The 21,827-nt window shown below is 43.7% G+C and overlaps 1 protein-coding gene across 1 annotated transcript in view; it reads right to left on the bottom strand.

Moving 5' to 3' along the window:
- Positions 1–21,827, bottom strand: part of dph6 (diphthamine biosynthesis 6) — a 59,393-nt gene that overhangs the window by 23,823 nt on the left and 13,743 nt on the right. Inside the window, 9 exon segments of the mRNA XM_086128052.1 lie at positions 2,975–3,149; positions 3,217–3,346; positions 6,281–6,418; positions 6,891–7,050; positions 9,560–9,653; positions 10,373–10,467; positions 10,748–10,809; positions 17,954–18,072; positions 18,941–19,014. Coding sequence (XP_085984178.1) covers positions 2,975–3,149; positions 3,217–3,346; positions 6,281–6,418; positions 6,891–7,050; positions 9,560–9,653; positions 10,373–10,467; positions 10,748–10,809; positions 17,954–18,072; positions 18,941–19,014 — 1,047 coding nt within the window.

The following is a 21,827-nucleotide window of genomic DNA, read 5'->3' as shown; positions in this document are numbered from 1 at the left end:
TGTATAGCCTTACCCATTAATGAGGTCCCAACAGCATAGCATTATATTACCGATAATAAAAGTTAATTGCTTCACTTGGAGAATGAGAAGGCAGCACCTGTTGATTGTTGACAGATTGCAATAACCGAATGAGTTGAACTGAGATCTTGAAAAAATTGTTTTAAATCACATATCAAATCCCAAAGGCAATATTATGGGGAATCACAATTAGACTATTTTCCAGGCACACATTTGTTACAGTAATCATGTTAACATACTCAGGAGATATTTCATTTAATTCCGCGTTTAATTTATTTAATGGATTATACTAATTATAATCCCTCAAGTGGAAATCTTAATCACTGTAACATATTTGTTCCATAATTGTATAAACCTCCTTAAAAAGGCTGAGATAGCTTTTTTGATTGCTGATTCTCTTCCAACTTCTAGTTTTTTGGTACCACAGTCTTTTTGTGGTTTGCTGGGGCCACGTCGGCTGCCTAAGAGGAGCGTCACCGAGATGGAGGTGGTGATGACAGGTCCCCAGTGAGGGGCTAATTGTATCAATATGTAACAAAATGATCCCCCTTTTCACTGAAGCGTCCCTTCATACATGCTTTTGATTAAATTAAGTAATTGTGGCGAAGAGGAGCTGCTGAACAAGCATTGTTTTCTCAGATGGCTTGGAATGGGAATAATCATTAGCAGTGGGGTGAAGGTAGGCGAGTCCAGTTTTCCAGGGATGAGGGCCCATTCCCATAGCAGACTTAAAGAGTTTAGACCAGTGATTCCCAAACACTGTGCCGTGACCGTCAGAGATTATCGGGTATACCACAGGAAATTGTCCAATTTCAATTCATTGTTCAGAAAGATATTTATTTCAAAACAGTAGTTAAAAGTAATGTATCTTAGTTCATCGATATTGTTCTGTATCTAGTGACAGGCTGAACAATTAAATGTTCTTTCAGTCACTGGCAGAGCTCTTGAATTGCAACAATTATGTAAATTTTGTGTTCAGCTAAACAGGCGCAGATTTCGACTGCGAAGTTAGCGTCTTGCACTTGCCGCTGATTGGCTTGATGTTGACTGGATAGCAGCCACCATTTCTTAAACTACTTTGTTTGGTTCATCTGTGTCAAGTGTCATGCATTTCAGTGAATCTGTTTGTGAGGTTTGATGACACCAACCACCATGAGTGAAAATGCAAGATCCTACTTTAGCCTATAGCACTAGCCACTGACTGGCAACCTGCCAACCAACTTTTTTTTTTCTTTTACAAACTAAGAATTTAGATTTTGCTCTTAACTGGTGTGATGTATTTGAGACTCTATATTTGCTTGACAAGAGTAAGAAGTATGAGCGAAGCTCCGGACAGCTGAGTTAGCTTCTTGCGCTAGCCACTGACTGCCAAGCGGCCACCTTGTTTTGTGAGAACTTTTTTTTTAATTTCTAATGTTTGTAGAGTTTGACAAGAAGGAACCCCCAAGTAAAAATGTAGACTCTTAAAATAGCTGATTTTGCTAGCCTCTGAATGGCTAGCTGTTGACTGGCTAGCTGGTAACTTTGAAGGATTGTGATTTGAATGCTCCATGACCATTTGAGTCCATCAGTTTGTACTTTTTCACTAGAGGGGGCAACATGAGTGAGGATGTAGTCAGGTACATTCCAGGAATGTATTTGGGAAAACACGGGAAGGCATCACGGCATGTACATGTCCAGATTCACTCGGATGCTGAATATGTGTATCTTGACAATTTCAAACCATAACACACAGAAACAAATACAACATTAAAAACAGTGTCGTGTAAGCAGGCCCTCGAGTAAATCTGACATCGCGAGAACTCTCTAGGCTGCAGATTTTAGGAATCCGAAGTACGCTCGAGTCCGCGAGCTGTGTTGAGTCACAGGCATACGTGCTGTCAAAGCATCTAAACGAATAGCTAATCCACACGTGTTGTAACTCATACACAGATTTGGCAGCGGCATCAAGGACGGCATGCAGGACACTATCCTTGTTGACAGTACCTTGACAAGTCTAATCCCGGATAATACACACTGGGTAGACAAACAAACAAACAAACAAACAAAAAAAAAACGCAGGGACGAGCGCTTAACCACCGCACCACAATTCCCACAGCGCCGACGTTGGGATATGACATTCTTTCTGGGATCCAAGCGACAAAAATGGAGACACACTTCCGACAGTGAAGGACAAAATACAGAATCATACAAAACCACAATCATATGCTGCAGCACACATAAACGGCAATGGAGGCAAAGACATAAAAAGCATCATGGGAACGTCCGCTAAGATCTTCTGAATCCCTGCATTTGACGTTATGCTTTTTGCAAACCATGACACGAACGCAACAATTATAACTCCTGTCTGTGATGTGTCACTTAAAAACAAGGAATGAGTTGTGGAAAATCACTGCAAAAGCAAATGAGTACGTTATCAATGTGGGTTACATTTGGAACTAGACTCTTTTCCAGCTGTAGTGTGCCACTACAGCCAAACTTATTTCAAAAATAATAAATAAAATGAAGTACTCCACAAACATGGCAGCCATGCTACACAAATAAATGGGCCCCAAAAAAATTACCATAGAAATACCTCAAAGTAAACGGAGTTTAAAACACGAATATATTTGTGTATTTTATTATATATTACAATGAAATCACATTTTAATTAATTTGAGAATTTTTTTACCAATTAATTGTATTCTGAAATATGAATTATATTATATTTTAAAAAATAATTTGAGATAAAATAAAATTGGAATGACAAACATTAGAGCTACATGCTTTCTGCTGGACAGTAACAATCACCAAAACTATTACATTATATTTTATGATCTCAAATGGTGGCCAAGTGTAACTTCCAGGCAGCCACACGACCTGTGTGCCTCCGTTTTTTAATGCAATTTTAATAATCCCAAAAGCCCATTCAACTACCACATTTTCTCAAAGTGTGGTCAAAGCGCAGTCTTCTTACCCTAAGGGCTTGACTGTAGGGCCCTATGTTGGCCGGGGCCCAGTGAGATAGACTCTGCACGTGCAGCGCTTCTCTCCGATGAAAGCGATCCTCCGTGGCGGGCTCTGTCCACTTATGGAGGAGACAGTCCATTTGCAGCAGATGGCCAGCAGGCAGCGAGGCCTGGACACATACCCTGGATGGCAAAAAGGAGTGTTTTACAACAACCACTTTGACTAAGATGTGGTTCATTGCATTTGTACCTGGCAGGAGGGTTGGTGGAAAAGTGGTTCTTATAGACGCCATTGAGTGGACCAAAGTCCTCCATGTTCCTCACATACATGTGAACAAGGACAATGTCCTTCATGCTCCAGCCTCTGGCATCCAGCTGACCTGGACGCACGGAGCAGCAGCGTGAATCATCATTATGAAAGCTAATAGCCTATATGCATATAAAAATCTATGCATTTGTATCTATTTGTTTAGATACATGCCTTAATAAACAGCATTTTCTTTTTAAACTTGAAGAAAATTATTGACTGTTGTTTTGTGGATAAATAATTTCTGGGGGAGGTATGTTTATTCCTGAACAGTGATAATAAGGTAAATATATTAGCAATTGCTACTTACTGTGCATTTAAAGTTCTCTCTCTAAATTATTATTTATTTTTAGTTAAAATTTAGGAGAAAATATTTTCGAAAATGGGCGGCCCGGTGGGCCAGTGGTTAGTACGTCGACTTCACAGTGCTCCGGCCTCCCTTGTGTGGAGTTTGCATGTTCTCCCCGGGCCTGCGTGGGTTTTTTCCAGGTACTCCGGTTTCCTCCCACATTCCAAAAACATACATGGCAGGCTGATTGAACACTCTAAATTGTCCCTAAGTGTGAGTCTGAGTGCAGATGGCTGTTCGTCTCTGTGTGCCCTGCGATTGGCTGGCAACCGGTTCAGGGTGTCCCCCGCCTGCTGCCCGGAGGCGGCTGGGATGGGCTCCGGCAAGCCCCACGACCCTTATGAGGATAAAGCGGATCGGAAAATGGATGGGTATTTTCAAAAATATATGACAGACATTTTCATGGTCACTGTTCAACAACAAAAAAAAAAAAAATGCATCTTTTTCTTTTTTGAAAGTGTAAAAGATTGGGAGGTTTTCATTTTTATCCCAAAAAACAAAGCAAAGTCTATTTGTTTATTAGGTACATTTATAAAAGCGGTGTGGGGATGATACTGTACATGTTTTTTACTGAATAGTGATAAGTAAATACGTTACCAAAAGGTTTGTTTAACACACACACACACACACACACACACACACACACACACACGCACGCACGCACGCACGCACGCACACACACACATTTTAGAAAATTTCAATTTAATATGTCAGACAAATTTGACTTGAAGTATAAAATTTGATTAGATTTTTTTAGTGCCAATTTTGTGAGTTACTTCCCGTTCTTCAGAAAAAAAGAAACATTTTTGTTGATTCTTGATAAAAACATATTTGAAGGGAAAATGTGGACATGTATTCACTAGGCAGCAACAAAAACAACAACAAAACAACTTCTTATTGGTCAGTTGAAGCAATTCTGTTTGAAGATTCGCTCAGACAATGCGCAAGTATGCGTGCTTCAACTCCTTTTTTTTTTCTTTTTTGGGTGGATGTGTGGCTCCTTGAGGCAATGCTTAGCAAAAAAAGCCAACCTGTGCCTTTGCAAAGCATCGGCTTTGTGCTGAAGATCGTTTTGTTGATGTATTTTTAACACGACTGAAACCTCAGGAAAGCGCTAATGGTGTTTGTCCCTCCCTGTAAGCATGCGCAGCGTGCGTGCGTGTCGAGTGCAAACACAGGCTCAACACAAAAAAAAAAAGCGCTCAAAGCCAAGTCTCCCCTTGCAATCATTTGAAAGAGCTTCAAGTTTGTTTTGCCTTTGCCAACACCACTGTCTCGCACTACTTCATCCTCATACAAAGAGGCCGTTCATTAAATATTAACTTGTTTAATATTGTCTCGACGTTGTGCAGGCAATTCAGCCCAGCACCGCGATAAACATTAAATATGCTTTTCATCTTTCGCTCCTCTTTCTCCATCAAAAAAAAAGCAGCAAGAGAGCGAGAGAGAGATAGACTGGAAAAAGCGCTCTCTTTAAAACATCTGCAGGGCAACAATGATAACTCCGCCCAACGTGACTGCACTGTCTGGATGCCTGTGTTGAAAAAGCATCTGGCACAGGGGTACATTTGAAGAGCTTGTCCTTGTTTCGTGGCGAGGTCGCTGTTCGCTATTCCGCTCGAGCAGCCGTCGTTGCACATGACACAAGGCCTTGGTCTCCTGCTGTGTTGTCGAGCGCTTTAAACACGGGACAAGACCTCAGTCAGGCTTTGTCACTACACCTCATGCATGCTAACATAGCCAGAAGAACGAGAATGGAGAAGCAATGGAGGGGAGAAAGAAATCCACTCGCCCTCAATGCTTCTGTCGATGTGCAGCCCAAAAAATACACAATGCAACCTTAAAAAGTACCCAAACATATAGCGATAAAAGCATCTTTGGTGCCGTTCCAAACACAAATGGCTTGACAAATGTCTAAGTCGAAAGAAATTCATCCAAAAGGATACAAAGAGCAGCAAGAAAACCGTCCGTCACCGCAAACCAGAGACTGTGGAGTATAATACTGCAGTGTCCAAAGCTAATGAATTGCTGCAAAGCGAGCCCAACTTTAGCACGGAGTGCCTTGTAGTGCTTATAGAAAAGCATCAATAACAATTTATTGCTGAAATTTAAAAAAAAAAAAGTGAGACAACATCTATCCAGACTGTGGATAATAACGATACAGTCTACGGAACCAAGGCACATGGACAAGGTGAGCTAACATTAGCATGTGTGTTATACTCGTATAAGTCCCTTGGTGTACCTTGAGTTAACATCTTTAGCTCACGGAAAAACGTCAGTCGCGGGTACTACAATGGTGCCTTGAACTTATTGAGTGAGTACGTTGGTACCTCCAAATAATTCGTATTCATTGAAATGAACGGAAATCAAGTATGGACTCGAATACGGCAGCATCCAGATCTAACGGGGTTAGCTAACATTAGCATGTGTGTTAAGTTTGGACATTTCTAGGCATCTCAAAAATGTCACAATGGCGCAACAATGACAAATCCACCCAACCAATGAGACATTGCGGTTTACGGCACTCATATGGTGTCTGCTTGTCGTACTTGGTTGACCAGATACTAAAAATAGCGCTTCAGCATACCTTGTTTTGCAAATAGAAATATGCCAATGGAGAGAGAGAGAGATAAGCACTTATTCTGGTTCTTTGCTTACTTTTCAAGAGTACAAAAGCTGCTGCAGTCTGGCCCTGGATTCCGGGGTCTTGGCTTAGCAACCCGTTGATACCAGAAATCCACTGATAACCCCGAGAAGTTCCGGAGGAGCAAGACGGAGGCATATCTGCGGGGAGTGCTGTGAATATGGAGGAGGAGGAGAGGGTGAGCAGGTTTGCAATCGAGTCCAATTTAGAGACAATCAGAAAATCAGGCCTTTGCTGACCATAATGATCGAAAAGTTGACCTCATTTTTAGTATCTGTGTACGGAAGCATCAAGAAGGGTGTGGTCCTTTGTGGCCCAAAAATTGGTGCCCGCCTGCAGCACTGAAGTTGTCCACCGCTGGTCTAAGTCTTATTTTTCTTTACAACCTTCACGTGTGCGATGCAGGAGGTAGTACATGTATAGACGCATCGAGGCGATAGAAATGCAACGACTGTCAAGCAGTCACTCAAGCATGGAGGCATTGCCACGCACAAGACACAGATACGCGGCACGCATAAGGATATCATGTGACTACCCCCCGCCCCGCCCCTCCATACACACACATGTGCAACGTAGACATAAATAAATGGCTGAACGCATGCTGGAACAATACGCGAATCTCACCATGGCCTCGCTGACAACTAAGGTCAGCGTCTGATGTAAATTGTCGCTGGTGATGGTGGTCGTCTCCGGCTCCATCAGCATATTCCGCCTCCTCCGTCATCTTGTCAATGGCATTCTGGCAAGGACAACGAGCGCGGGCCACAGCTCGCACCACCACATCCTGCCATTAGGGGTGAGAGTGTGGATGGAAAGGGGGGAGGGGGGGATACATGAGGCCAAAGCAGACAAAACGCTGCATAATTACTCAACCTTTTCAATGCGTGTCAGTCTTGTGAGGACCCGGGCACATGTATCTTGAAGGTGAATGAATATGGAAACAAGGCATTGACATACTTGTGTGTTGGGGAGAGCAAAGATTCAATCACGCCGGCTGTCAGTCAAATGTGACGACCACATGGGCGCGCTGTGTTTTGGTCTTCATCGTTTCGTGTCTCCTCTAAATCACAAATCATTAGCATTCTCTCGAGGCATGCGTATTACCTGCCAAAGCCTGCCTGCCGCTACTACGGCCGCTACATTTCTATACATATTTCATATTTCATCCACACACCCCCGTCACCACCGCCGCCGCCGCCCCGCTTCATCTGCTGTCAACTGCATTAGGCCATAAGATAATCAAATTAATTATACTTCAGCCCCTCTCCTCTCCTTGCCAGCATGAAAAATAGCTTGACTAGCATTAACGGAGGGCAAATGACGGCGGTCCGTCCCCACCCCCTGAGCCCGGTGCCGTCTCCTCTAGTGCTGGTGTCACCGCCGATCTGTCACCCTGACGAGAAGAGTTTCAGAAGGCTGAACCGGGGCAGGTTCTCCCCTGGTCGCCCCCCCCCCCCCCCCGCTCCGCCTCTACTATCCCTGGATCTTCTTGCTCTTCCCCCAGCATCCTCGGGGTGGGGCGGGGGCTGTGGGATGGCATGTGATGTGAGTGTGGGGGGTGGGGGGGGTGAGGAAACATATAGCTTCAGGGTGCAAGGCTGCGGGGTCACGGGTGCTGTGCAACGGGGGTATGTTTTCTGTCCATAACAACCCAACCCCCCCATGCACAACACAACATGAAGACACACGGGAGGCAACAAAAAGCGGAACACATGTTCTCTTCCATATGATCATACACCGAGTTTCGTACATTACTGTGAGGCGTTCAAATCACTTGACTTATCCCAGAGACGCGATGCCACAGGCTAGTGTGCGCGCACACATCCAGTAAACTTGGCACAGTGAACTTCTGTTCAAGAAGTGGTTCGCGAATCACTCTCCTCACTTCATCAGAGTTTTGGTGTACTTTCTGTAACACCCCGAAGATGCCACGAGGCTTCTTAGGAAATTGGACGTTAGTGTCAAGTTGTACGATTTTTTTTGCCTGTGAGAGAGGAGTTAAGTTTAGCCTGGGTTGTTAGTGGAAGTTACGGGGAGACTTTGCTGCAAATGTTTTTTTTCTCTGCCGAGTGTCTATTAAAAAGCAAAATCAAGTCCTCTGGAAGCAGTTTATTTTGTGGGTGAAGTTGTGAGTTTGAAATAATATTCAAGACTCTTTAAATAGTCTTGCCCCACCTTACCTGCCCGGTGTCTCAGGTCAGAGGACGCTACTGGAGATACCAAGGACTAAGTGGAGCCTCAGAGCGGCTCAATCCATCGCCAGTTTCTCCCTTTGGAATGACCTCCTATTAAACTTTAGGCAAGCCCCCTCGCTGTCCATCTTTAAAACTTGTCTTAGAACACATTTTTATACTTTGGCTGTCGACTCAGCATCTTTTCAGTGTTTTCCATTTTCTTTTTTTTTGCTTTAACCGTCTTATAAAGTTAAGTCGAGTTCAACCTCACAGTCCGGAGATAAACACTAGCTTAACCTATTGCAGCATAATTCTACTCCGCCACTTCCACTGGGCTTCAGCCACTCTGAACCTCCTGAATAATAATTGACCACTTACGTCAGGTTGTAGATACACAAGAACCTTGTTTTGACTGATACGTTCATTGTGGCGTAGTTTTCACAGTCTTACGTTGAAGCGGAAAAAAACAAACGCAGTCAAACCTAATCTAATTAAATTCTTGCCTCCATAAACGGCTCCCTGACACTCTTATAGGCATCGTTCGATCGAATGCTCATTTTAAAAGTACCCGTTAAGTAAAACAGTTGCCACCTTGCAGCTCTTTTCTTTGAGCTCCTTTCTGACGAAGCACCCCAAAATAAATAAATAAATGAAATTAAATCTTACTGCATCCCTGCAAACCCCGCCCGCGCCCACTTAGCCTACTACCTGAATGCAAAGCGGCCTAATGCGAGGGGACATGTTTATTAAGCTGGGCCTAGTTTGGGGCAGCAGTGAATATTGCAGACGTCAAAGTAGGCCATGTGGAGCTGGAGGAGGGAGAGAAAGGAGAGCGAGAGAGAGAGTATGTGAAAGAGCGGCCCCTCTGGAAGCTGATCTGAACTCTCGCCTCCGGTTCCTTGCTCCTCCTCTCCTCCTGAGCAAAGTTATAACACACCAAAGGCTTTTGTTTTTCCATTTATTTTGCTCTGAGTGTGCTTTTGGGAGCAATGAGCACCAAAGAGGGACAAACGTCATTTTTTTTTTTTTGTTGTTGTTTTTTGTTTCGGCCGTCATGTTCATCGCTTTGTGTCGAATAGCATTGAGTTCATCCGCCAAAACGGCTTTGGTTGTACTCACGCTGGCTTTGCTCTCTGTGTGCATGGCGGTAAAGCGCAGATAGCCGACTGGAGCGAAGGCATCAGCCGAGTGGATCACCGTCTCGGATGCATCGCTGCCATACATTAGGGAAAAGCAGTCAGAGGTTCAACTCAGGGTGAGGCATTAAGTCATGAAGTAAAAAAATAATAATAATAAATAGCGTGGGATTTACTCCATTCTTCCACAATGCTTTTAGCACCATAAGAGTGATTTAAGCCACTGTTGGCCACTCATGGAACATTTATCATCATCCTCATATCTGTGTTGGCTTCCAGAATCTCTACTTAGCTGCAGCAGTTGCCCCTCAGCCTCCCCTTGGATAAAATTTATCTCCTTAACATGGCAACTCCTGGTCAGTCATTAGTGGAGCAGATTCGTCATCATCATGTCAGTATGATATTAACTCCATAGTGTCTGTTTTGATGCAACATTCCATTTCATTGCCGCCCTGAGTGTCATTTGAAAATTTGCCTCCATACCGTGATGACCCTGTTTTCCGAGTACCTGGCTCAGCTGAGCCTGAGCTCTGGATGCTGCAGAATTTACTCCACAGTCTCCCCTTTGCTGCAGCACTTAATTTTCTTGCTGCCCTGAGTCTCCTTTTGGATAAATTGTGTCTCCTTCCAGAGACCTCCTGACTTTTTAGTACCTAGCCAGCTACGCCTTAGGCCTGAACGTGCAGTATCACACTCCACAGTTTCCACTTTTCTGCAGCACTGTGTTTTCTTGCTGCCCTCAGTCTCCTCCAAAATTTGTCAAATAGAGATGGAATTTCTGAACGTTAATACTCACATGACGAGCCTCTTTTTGAAGAGGGGGCAATCTAGGGTAAAGGTTTCATATTCTCCTCCTTCTCCGCAAATATGGACGCCGTACTTCTGGGAAAGCTACACAAACCAAAAAATAAAAAATCAGCTCTACGCTCAATAACATTAAATTGAATTAAATATGTTCATGTTTGGTTTTCATATATTCACCACTACTCTTACAATGTACTGCATGTAACACAAATATGACAACAACAACAAAATATAGCTGATAAATAGAACAATGAATACAAGAAAGAAAAAAAAAACTTTTTGAACATAATATGCCTGATGTTTTACCCTTAGCGGTCCGTACAAGAACATGATATGATCATTGAGAGCATCCAAAAAGGTTTGTGACCTGTTTCAGGTAGGGTGCCATTTCAGCCAGAGATTTTCCCAGGTGCTTGTCGGGATCCAGACCTAACGCGCAGATGGCGAGACAGAATCACAGATTACTGATTGAAGATGGCAGACGTCAACGCGCAACAAAATCTGCAGAGAGCATCTGTTTGTTTGACTTTAAAAGTGGTGTATATACATCTCTGAGGGCAAGGCTAACAGTTTTCAAAAGCGTATGGCACACCAAATTTCATACTCATACGTGCACATTCCCACCTCATCTCGTTCACCCCTTTGAGAACATAAACTGTGGAAAGAGACTTTGTTTATTTGTCTTTTTCCCTCCCAGTGCAGGGAATCCACTCAAGGCCATGGGGAGGGGGAAAGGTGGAATACCCAACGTGCCTCACTCTCTTGAGCCTCATACCGTCAACATCCTATGGCAACCCAAAAGAGGGGGTCGACTTGATTACTTTAACCAGCCATATAAGAGCTCACCAATGAAACAAAGGAAGTTTGCTTGCAAAGCTTTACACCAAAACCGCTCGCTGCTGCTCACTGGCATGTCACTCATCTCTATTACAGTGAAAATTCAAAATCTGAACACCCCCGTTTTAATTCACACCCGGCTCAACTCTCAATGAACCCTTTCAGGGACAGCGGTTACTGCAGTGGAGAGCTTATCATATTATCAGGTTACAGGGTGCATGAAAGGGTTAAATACCACTTCATCTAGCATTTTTCTTATGCCGACACATCCCTACATGTTTGAGCCTCCAAAGCAATTTGTCTTCAAGTCTGCGATGGCTGGAATATACTCCCGGGGGCTATCCATGCGGTTTTGAGAGGCATTAGCCACCAGCTAGCTCACAAGCTAATTGGGGCTCCTCGGAGGGATGTTGCGCTCGTCCGCTACGTCACCTCCTTTCTCGGTGGCGTGTCGGTACCCCAAGAGATAGGCAATGATGTGATTAAAAATTTTTGTTTCAGCATATCTCGCCGTAGAGCCAAATGCAGTTAATTGTTCATATCTGAAAACAACGATTCCATACGTCACAATAGCAAGATTACATCCCACCACGACTGAAAACCTCTCTTAAGTGATTGACGTGATCTTTTAACAAGTGGCCGATCCACCCTTAATGATCGCCAAGATGGCCGTGAAACCCTTCGCCCCGCTGCGGGGGGTGCGTGAGGCGGTGCTGTTCTCCGGCACATCGGCGTGTCTAATTAAAGAAGCAAAGTTAATCTTAATGTGAGAATATCTTTTCCCTCGTGGCCTGACGAGCTCAAAAGGTTAAAGTGGCAGTCGGCGCGAGCCCACCCGTAGGGAGCCATGGGTGGGAGGTGTGAAGGCGGGCTTTTTGGGGTTCATCTTAATCCCAGTTGCGTTTCACGATGGTCCAACACACGGGGAGGGTTAGAAAGAATGGGGGCGCGATGGTAGAGTGAGCACACATCCTTATTCTCATCCCGGGAGACCCGTGCTCTTAATTAGAGTGAGAATTTCTAATCTCAACATCCTCTCATCTTAACCTCGCCGCAAAGGTAATAAGGAGGGACGCATTAAAATTCAATCCCTTTTAAATATCCTCTATAATTAGTCATGTCTTTTAACAAAATCTTCATAATTGGCTCCAAATTGCAGAGAGGATGCCACTTTCTTCTCTTTTTGTGATAGTTTCATTAACTTTTCGGCTCTTAAATGATTAATGATCCGCAAGGAGACATTTTTTAACAGGCCGAGGGTTTAAGACCAAAAGTTCGCAAGAGCCAAAAATGTAAAAACAGCACGAACAACGTCAACACACTTCACCTCGCAGGCCCTTATTGATGCTCCCGACTTCCTTTGAAAGACGAGCCTTCAGCCAGCTCACGCTAATTTATTTTAAAAGCGCTGTCTCACAGTTTTACAAGTTGACCGTAACCAAATTGCCAAATGATCCCGTATCTGCCGCTGGAGACACTTTGGATGGGAACGGAATTTCTGGAAGATGGGCCTTTGATTTCATGGCATCTCTTCAATCTCAATTAATAATGGTGAACTTCAAAGCTAAAGAATCCAGTGTCGGTGGGATCAAAATCCAATGCTGATGGCTTGAAACTGTTCGTGATGATACGACACATCACAATATTGGATTTTGCCCCGGCGCTAGGGGCAGTGACGGTCGTCATTCAAAAATGAGGATCTTTCTATGGTCTTGTTCTAAAAAAGGTAACCACATGAATAAACTGAAATTCCACTTTGTATTTCCCAGAAATCTTCGCCAAGTTCTAAAAATTTACAATTTGTTTGGAGAATCATGCCATTGTGTTTCTCTTCAGTGTCACCTGATGGTCTCGGTGGGTCACAGTCTGAGTTGGCCCCGCTGCAAGTGGACAGTCGGGGAAAAACGTTGTTTGTTTACATTTAAAAAAAAACAACAACAATAACAATTGTCGGAATGAATGGTTTCGGCTCTGTGTGACCTTCCGATGTGACTGTTAAATGAAAACCAGACAGTGTGTAACTCTGCTAATGAACAAAGCATCAAAATAGTGTGTCTCAATATTGTGATTTTATGGTTGGCGGATGTAATTGATAGCGATTAAAAATATATTTTTTTTCAGGGAAAATCTGATGTTTAGGTGTAATCATGCTAACAGTCAGAATAACACAGCAATTAAACACAATGCACAATGTTTTTTTTTTAATAATTGTAAAATGTTATAATTTTCAAACAAAGTTGCCGACCAAAAAAATACAAATAAAAAATCTGTTGCAAGCAGCAATTCATCGCAGACAATGCCAGGCAGTGTAACCAATTAGAACAAGTCTTAGAGAATTTCTTTGTAGTTTCGTTGACCTTTGCCAATTGCTAAGAGCTTTAGTTCTGTGAAGTTGCATCGTTAGCTCAAACTGCTTACGAGTTCCCTTTCGTGTGTTGAATTAAAAGCCTGGAGATGGCAGATAGCATCTTAGCCAAAGCGAGCCTCGCTGTGAGAGCACTATCGCAGACATCCACAGGGTTTTTCCTCGCAATCTGGTGACAGCTCGGCTTTAATCCCCCACCTTCACCGAGCAAATTACATTCGGAACGCGTGGCACTTTAGCCCACTAAATGGATGGAATGAGCGTCTCCCCTCCCTTGTCAGTGAGCACTTTTAAAACAACACTCAAAAACAATAGCCGTTTGCTATCTCCTCACTTTATTCCCTTTTTTTTTTTTTTTTTTTGGCAGAAGGGGAACACCTAAAGAGGAGCCGAGACAAATGATGACAAGTTATATGGAAAATCTGTCAGGCTCTTTATCAGGAATTCAGTGTCTGAAAGGAATTATGGAAAGCAGAAAATATGTCCGATGAAATCTCGTCAGTCCCGGTAAAGAAGGGAGAAATTTACTGATAACAAGCGACACTAAATCCACCTCACATTTTAATACGTTGATCATACGCTCGATCATCAGTCAGCTCATCGCGTTGCAATATAACACTAAATAGTGGCACCTCTACTTACGGAATTAATTGGTTCTGGAAGAAATTTCGTAACTAGAAAATTTTGGAAGTAGAGACGCATTTTCCATGTAAAGGCCCTAATCCGTTCCAAGCTCCCCCAAAATTCAGACATAAATGTTTCCTAAAGCATAAAAATGCATCAAAATATGAAACACATACATATATTTATCTCCACACATAGACACATTCGGTAGAGGTCCCTCTTAGCCAATGGGATGCCAGGATGATGCTCGATAATAGCCAATGGCAGAGGAGCTATAAGTATGTTGCGTTCAGGAAACTCGGAGCTGCGAGTAGCAGCCCATACTTTGTTTAACTTTCGTATCTTGAAATTTCTTTCGTACCAAGAGGCAATATTTTCCTGTTGAGGCGTTTCATAAATTGAAATTATGTTCAGGGGAGCTCAAAGGCTGCCCAGTGTGTTTATGCAAAGGCTTAAAAAAAAAGTGTGTGTTGGAGGGGGTGGGGGTGCTTTGGGGGGGGGGGGCTTTGATTTTGCACATGCCAATTATCTTTGGAGAAGAAGCCCAATTAACCGGGCGACCTGTGGCGCCCTTACTCGCCAGCATGACTCAATCGATTAACTAATTACATGAATATTTGATCATGACTTTCAGAATAGCCAATTACTCTACCTTTGTGCGTTCGAGATACTAAGCATGTATTTCGTCTTTTTTTAAATTTTTTTTAATGTCATTTTGAGGCACACAGAAAGTGGATCCCCCTTTCAGCGGTAGTGCACGGACAGTGATGCTTAACTCATTCATTACCAGCCAATTCTGGACCAAGTCTGAAAAGACGTTTGAAAACGGCTTTGGGAGTGAATGAGTTAATATGAATGGCTGGTTTACAAAATTTGATGCAAGACAAATTTTAAAATGCTCTGCCATTTGTTGTCCACAGACTGTTTCGTTGAACATGCTCAGACGGAGGATGAATTGTTTTGTAAAATGTGCAGGTCTGGCTAAATGATTTGTGTTTCTTCTCAAAACAATGCAAATGGATTTATAAGAAAAGAGCTATTTATAGGTTTGTGCATCAAGATTGTATTCAATAAACAGAAGAGTAAAATAAAAACAATAGCTTCGAAGTGGGTTTTGGTGAGCACCCTTGTATCAGTTTTGTCCATGTCAGCCTAATTTGTTTTGTTTGAATCTGTTTTTGCCTTATTGACATTCCAGTTAAGTTAGTGACCAGTGGAGCTTTTTTTTCTCTTTTTGGGTCCACATCCGCAAATAGTAAAGACGACATTTTCTTTTACCGTATACTTTTCTCCTGTTACATGGTATTAAGTTGCCATCAACCCAGATTTCAAACTTGCGGAGAATTCACTTAGGGGATTATCCCGCATTTGGACAGCTGTCTTTTCACAAACGGGGATTTGTCATCAAGCTATATCCTTCCTTGAAGAAAAAAAAAAAAAGATACTTTTCTTGATCCATTCACTTTTAATTTGCACCTATCTTCCCCAGCAGCAAACGATGGAATATTAATCTTTATTGACTTGGCAGGAAAGCGCATAGACACATTTTGTCTTATTATTTTGACAGAAAATCATAAGCTGTTTTAGCTGTCATTTCACAGGGAGACTTAAACTTTGACCTCCACGTTTTCCTTTTTTTTTTTTACCTCATAAAGTAAATCCCTTCAAACCGCTGTCCTTTTCTGTCTCGCGCGCGCACACACACACACAACACACACACACGCATACACACACACACGCAGAGGCCACCAGGTATGCTGTTGTGCTGTCACACAATCTCCCTTAAAAATGTGACTGACTGCCCAGACCTGCTCCCACCAAAAGCTGCAATTAGAAGAGGACTGCCTAAAGGCCCCCCCATTCAAAAGTCTCCTTTCTAATTGCTTGTGCCGCGGGACAAGCGAGGAGTCAGGAGAGATCTGATAAGATCTCTTCACTTTTTAATTTATTTTATTTTTTTTACCTGTAGCCAAAACACGCGCGCGCACACACCCACACGCAAAACGCCAATATAGTGGGAGGCCTCGCCGCACGCTCAAAAAAAAAAAGACACCTGAGGTGATGTTTCTTTCTAATTATAATCTGCGCAAAAATGTGGAGGATTTGCTTTCGGATTAAGTTTTGTTTATGGTTGAGGGCAGCGGAGTTACACGGTGACTAGTTGAAGGTGTGGCTTTTTTTTTTCTTTTTTAAATATGACCAAAGAACATTTTTCTCATTGTGCATTCGCTAGACTTCCAAAAACTCTGTATGGGGAACTCAGGAATTTTTTTTCTAAATGTATTATACATGGCAGCCCGGTGGGCGACTGGTTAGCGCTTCGGCCTCACAGTGCAGAGGTGCAGGGTTCGATTCCGGCTCCGGCCTTCCAGTGTGGAGGTTGCAGGTTCTCCCCGGGCCTGCGTGGGTTTTCTCCGGGTACTCCGGTTTGCTCCCACATTCCAAAAACATGCAAGGCAGGTTCATTGAACACTCAAAATTGTCCCTAGGTGTGAGCGTGAGCGCGGATTGTCAATCGTCTCTGTGTGCCCTGCGATTGGCTGGCAACCGGTTCAGGGTGTCGTTTCATGTTTATCATTTTTTTATTAAACATGAATTGTTCAAGTGGTGAAATCACAGATTTGTTCGCATTACTGTTGTAATCTGACTTGTGACAGATGCATGGTTACGCCACACTTGTTTGGTCAACTTTTCTGAGGTTGTCATCATAAACGCTTACAAGACGGCAAGTCAAAGTGTTAAGTACTTGAACAAAATTGTTTTTTTTTTATATGAATTCATGGCTCAGTCACCTTTATCTTAGCTTAAACGTAGAATATCCTACCAAAGCATTTGTTTCATAAAGCTAATCGTTGATTGAAACACACGTGAAGGTATTGCTTGTGTTCCCATGTATTTACTTATTTTTAACAATTTTTTTTTTAATGGGAAGAGGGCCTGAAAAAATAAGTCAATATGAAATTGGCGGGGATAACAAAAAAAAAAAAATCACGAGTTGTTTTTCGAAATCCGTTCAGCGCTATGAACAACTGATGAGTCCCGATCATCATTAAGTGTGGTGAGATTTTCATATCTCGCCAGAAAACTCAGGAGTCTCTGCCAGCACCGCCACTTTGACAAAAGTGAACATTTGAACACCCAAGAAAAGTCGAACTTTTATTTTTTTTTTGGGTTGTTTTCCTTAACATCCTCCCGTTAGTCAGTCGTCGTCTCGCCCTCAGGCTCCAAAACAGGCAAGGTAGCGCACCGATTACGGCACATTTACCTCAACGCGGAAGCAGTTGAGAGACGCAAATGAGCGCTCGCCCATTTTTATCGCGCGAGTGCGGGAAGTGGGTGTTGCTGCGGCGCGACGAGGGACACGTGCCGTTTATCGACGGGCTAAACGTGAAACGGGAGGAGGTGGGCGCGATCACCTGCGATTACTTCTCGGCTGCCAGCCAGCCCGACGCAATCGTGTAGGCGCCTTCCTCCCTCTGCGCTCCTTATCTCCTCATATTGTTCTCTGCTTCAATACCTTTGCCTCTGGCGTACCAGCGCTAAGCCGCAGATTGGCGATGAGGCCATTATTCTGCCTTTCTCGCTTTTCTTCTCCCCTCGTCCTATCAGTCACTTATCGAAATTCTTCGATTCCCGTGACTGCTTCACAAAGCCTCAAGAGAGAGTAAAACGACTGACCGTGAGGGAAGGGATTGCGGTGCGCAGGGGCTGAAAGGGGGGGAGAAGAGAAAGCGGAGGCCATCTCACCGAAGGCGGCGACTTTGATGAGTATAGCGTGGACGTCAGATGATATCATCTCTGAGAGTAGCAACTCCTGATCTCGCCGCCACAGGTAGGCCAGAGGCTGCAAACCAAGACGCAAACACCTGGTGGGGGGGTGAAAGTGGGGGGAGAGGAGGTTGATTACAGGGGTGCCAAAAGTTTCGCTAAAGTTGCAGAGCTAAAGAGTTCAACCAATACATTTACTGAAAAACATGCAACAAAATTTGATTCGGACTCATTGAAAGTCTGCATTGCGTTTTATGATTAAAAATAAATATTTTACAAAGTATACGTATGAAAAGAGTATGCCTACAAAAATTTGAAAGACTGGTAATTCTGTGGGACACACACACGCACACACACACACACACGTATAATCATTTTATTGCAAAAAGTATTATTTTTTCATTTATTTACAAAACACATTCATATTTTTTTGTTGATATTTTTGGTTCAAAATTAATTATTGCCGAACAAAATAACTTTTCGTCATTGCCTCCTGCATGTCCGCAAACCTTGTGAGTATAAGCGGCTCAGGTAATGGATGGATGGATATTTTATTCTGACATTTAATATGAATGAATATTGAGAAATAATGTTGGTACAGAACTTTCAGCTCCTTCAAATATATCCCACTTTCTACCATCATATTATAATTTAGGACAAAATCTTCCAGGATTGCAGGAATGCTTGGCAAAGCAAGCTGGGAAAGTGTGTTCAACTCCACCGGGGCTAAACTTTCGTGACACCAGTCCTAGAACTTTTCGGACACATACCGTAACTCGAAAATTCTTCATTACAACAGACCCGCATCCGTTTACTGAGAAAATCATTTCAAGAAATGGTTGAAAGTGCCATGAAGGAGCCGACTCGGAGCTAATTCAGGAATGAAGTCTAACATCAACTCAAAAGAGTTGTGTTCTACCACCCCAAGTGTGTAACGTGTATACGTGTGTGTGTTGTGAAACTTACACGTTTTCAACACGGACCCTCTGGTAATCAGAGAGAATGGCCCCCACAGATACTGCGTCGACACCCTCCTTTTCCTGTGGAGAGAATGAAGGAACCTTCAAATACAAAGCTCCCCCACTCACGCCCGCCTCCACTCCATTTTCGACAATACGCGCGATACGTTCCGTAGAGGCAATGACGTTTGCATCCCGCGAGTCTTCAACACTTGTTTGCTCAACCTACAATGGTGTTTCTAATCTGACCCGGGCCACACACAAACACACGGTGACATGCGCACGCACTCATGGCAAGTCTTTCCATTCACTGTCAGGATGTTTACATTCTGGTCATATCAAAGTCACCGTGGTTCAGCCCACTCTCCCTGGAGATGGATTTATTTATTCAGCTATGAGTCTTAGCTTCAATTTTTTGATGCTCTCACTCTCTTGAAAATATTGTCTGCTTATCTCCACCCAAAACTTTGACGGCTTTACAAATAGAAGCCATTTATTGTTATATAAGCAGCGGTGCACGCACACATTCCCTACCTCGGTGCGTCCTCCCCCACCGACACACACCTGCAGATTCATTAGAACATTACACGCGCTGTAATTAGAATGCCAGGCCGGTGGCGGGAGCGCGGCGGATGGAGCGGCCTCCAGTAAATTACCTTGTAGACATTATCAATTTCCCTGGCTACTGGTCCTTAAGATAACCCTGGCGGTCGTCCTCCTCCCTCCCGCCCGCCCGCGCCTGCTTCCTGCAATTTTTCTCTGCCTGATAAACATGCTGATTAAAGCGAGCAGCGTGTAAACCTTTGATACTTTCCTAAATGAAATCCATGCCCTGCCTGGGGCCTGATGCTGTGCTGCGTTGCACACAAACCGACGCACACAACTGCAAGGAGGCATGCCTGCTAACTGCTAATCAGATTTAAAAAAAAAAAAAAAATGCACCATTGTGTGCGTGTGTGTGTGGCAGAGTTTTGATACAAACTACCGCGCGGTGTCCGAGTTAAAAACACGTAGATGAACGTGGATCAGGTTTAAACATCTTCGGGCCTCAGGATTCAGTTGGTTTTAATATCCTTCCGTTGTGAAAATAAAAAAAAAACATTACAGTCAATTCCAATGGCCGGTGACAGTAATTAAGTTGGACTGATAGCGTTTCGGTCCCGGCGTCGCGGCGAAGGGAGCTGCAGGCACACTCGTGTAATTCGAGGTAAGCCTCCGGGCCGGCGCTCTCGTCTAATGCAATGACAACCCTTTTGCCTAAATGCAACTGTCACTTCCTAAAGAGGCCAATTAGGAGGCACGGATTGGGATGAGGAAGGACAAATAGAAGAATATAAGCGATCGAGGTTGGCCGTATCGAGTGAATCACCATCCGTGGTCCATTAGGGGGGAGAAAAAATCATTTGGTTGGCTTTGAAACTGAATGGGTTAGAGATTGAAGTTGCATAACGTCGACCAAGTTGCAGTGTGGAACAAGACCGATCTTTCGGAAGACAGCTTAGGAAGATGACTTCTTTTGGGGACTTTGACATCACAACTGCAGTGATGACCAGAAGTTGACAACACTCCATCACAAGGGATTCGAAATATATCAACAGTTGTCCATTCAGGTGCATCTCAAATTTTCATCAACATGGGAAAACAATTTCAAGGTTCATCAAAAGTACGAGCCTTAGCGCCCCTTTAAACCAAAACGGAAGACTTCCTGTCCCATTATGGACCAGCCTCCTTGAAACCTTTCCGCGCATCCGGTAATGACAGCACGTCCAGCCAGTATTGGGTCCATCAGTGAAACTGATGTCGGGCGCTCATTTCTTCCTAACGTCCCACTTTCTTGACTGACTGTCTTAATAGTGTATGTTGTATTCAGAATACATCCGTTTTTCAGAAATGGATGAGTATTCAGGCATGTCCAGACCCCCAAAAGGTAATTCGGAAAAACAGAAAGCTCTAGCAATGATAGTTAAAGAAATCCAAATAACTGGAATTGCGAGCATAAATGAACAGGGCTTCACACGCATCGTTTCATGGCAAAATTCCGATGTGACCTTCAAATTTTGACGCCATTTAAGCATAAAGCTTTGGTACAAGGCCTGGGATTCGCCCAAAATGGCGGCTTCAAGCAAAAACAACCAACTTCCTGTTTCAACTTCGGGCAGGAGTCCTCAAGCGATTCATGGCAAGCCTCCCAATACAAACGCTTATAGTCATTCGTGTCGATGCCAGCTGGCGTTGGGTGAAAGGCGACGTACAGACAAAGAATCAGTCATACGTTCACATCTAAAGGACAATTTTGAGGCTTCAATAAAGCTAAAAAAAACCCCATAAAGCTTCGTATCCAGGGATACCCGAGGCTGAGGCATCCAGGGGGGTGCTTCAATCTTCAGGAGACTACTGCGAACAGCGTTTGCGAGGGGCCTGAAAAGAAATCCAAATAAAACCTGATAAAGAGGCACGGTCGAGTCATAAATAATCAGCACGTTCAGGGCTAAGCGTCTGATGGGCTCTGGCCTTGTATCTACATGACCGGTGGCAGATACGTCCCAAGCTTTCCCGCTTTGTGAAATGCGAATTCACCTGATGCTGGACCCAAGACCATGCATGAACTCAAGCCCCGAGCTGGACGAATTCAAATCCGGCATCGTGCGACCGCACAACCCTGCAGCAAGCCCTGTCGAGGGGCGACTGTACGAAACAAAGGCTAACTCTCCCTCCTGTCCTCTCCATCAGGCACAAAAAAGCTATTAATGAGGATCTATAGCCCTGAGCAATGGAAGCCTCGGTCCCCAGGCCATGTCCATCAGGGTACTTAGGGTACTTAGCCTCATGCAGTCATTAACTCCTGTTACTAATTGTCAAATTCATTAAACTCCTCCTTACCCCTGCATCCGGAT

Source organism: Hippocampus guttulatus, chromosome 13 (genome assembly GCF_054856545.1).
Source record: "Hippocampus guttulatus isolate MCC_2025c chromosome 13, RoL_Hgut_1.0, whole genome shotgun sequence".
Classification (NCBI taxonomy): Eukaryota; Metazoa; Chordata; class Actinopteri; order Syngnathiformes; family Syngnathidae; genus Hippocampus; species Hippocampus guttulatus.
The sequence above is the reverse complement of the archived record's forward strand: the minus strand, read 5'-3'. Positions and strand labels throughout refer to the sequence as shown.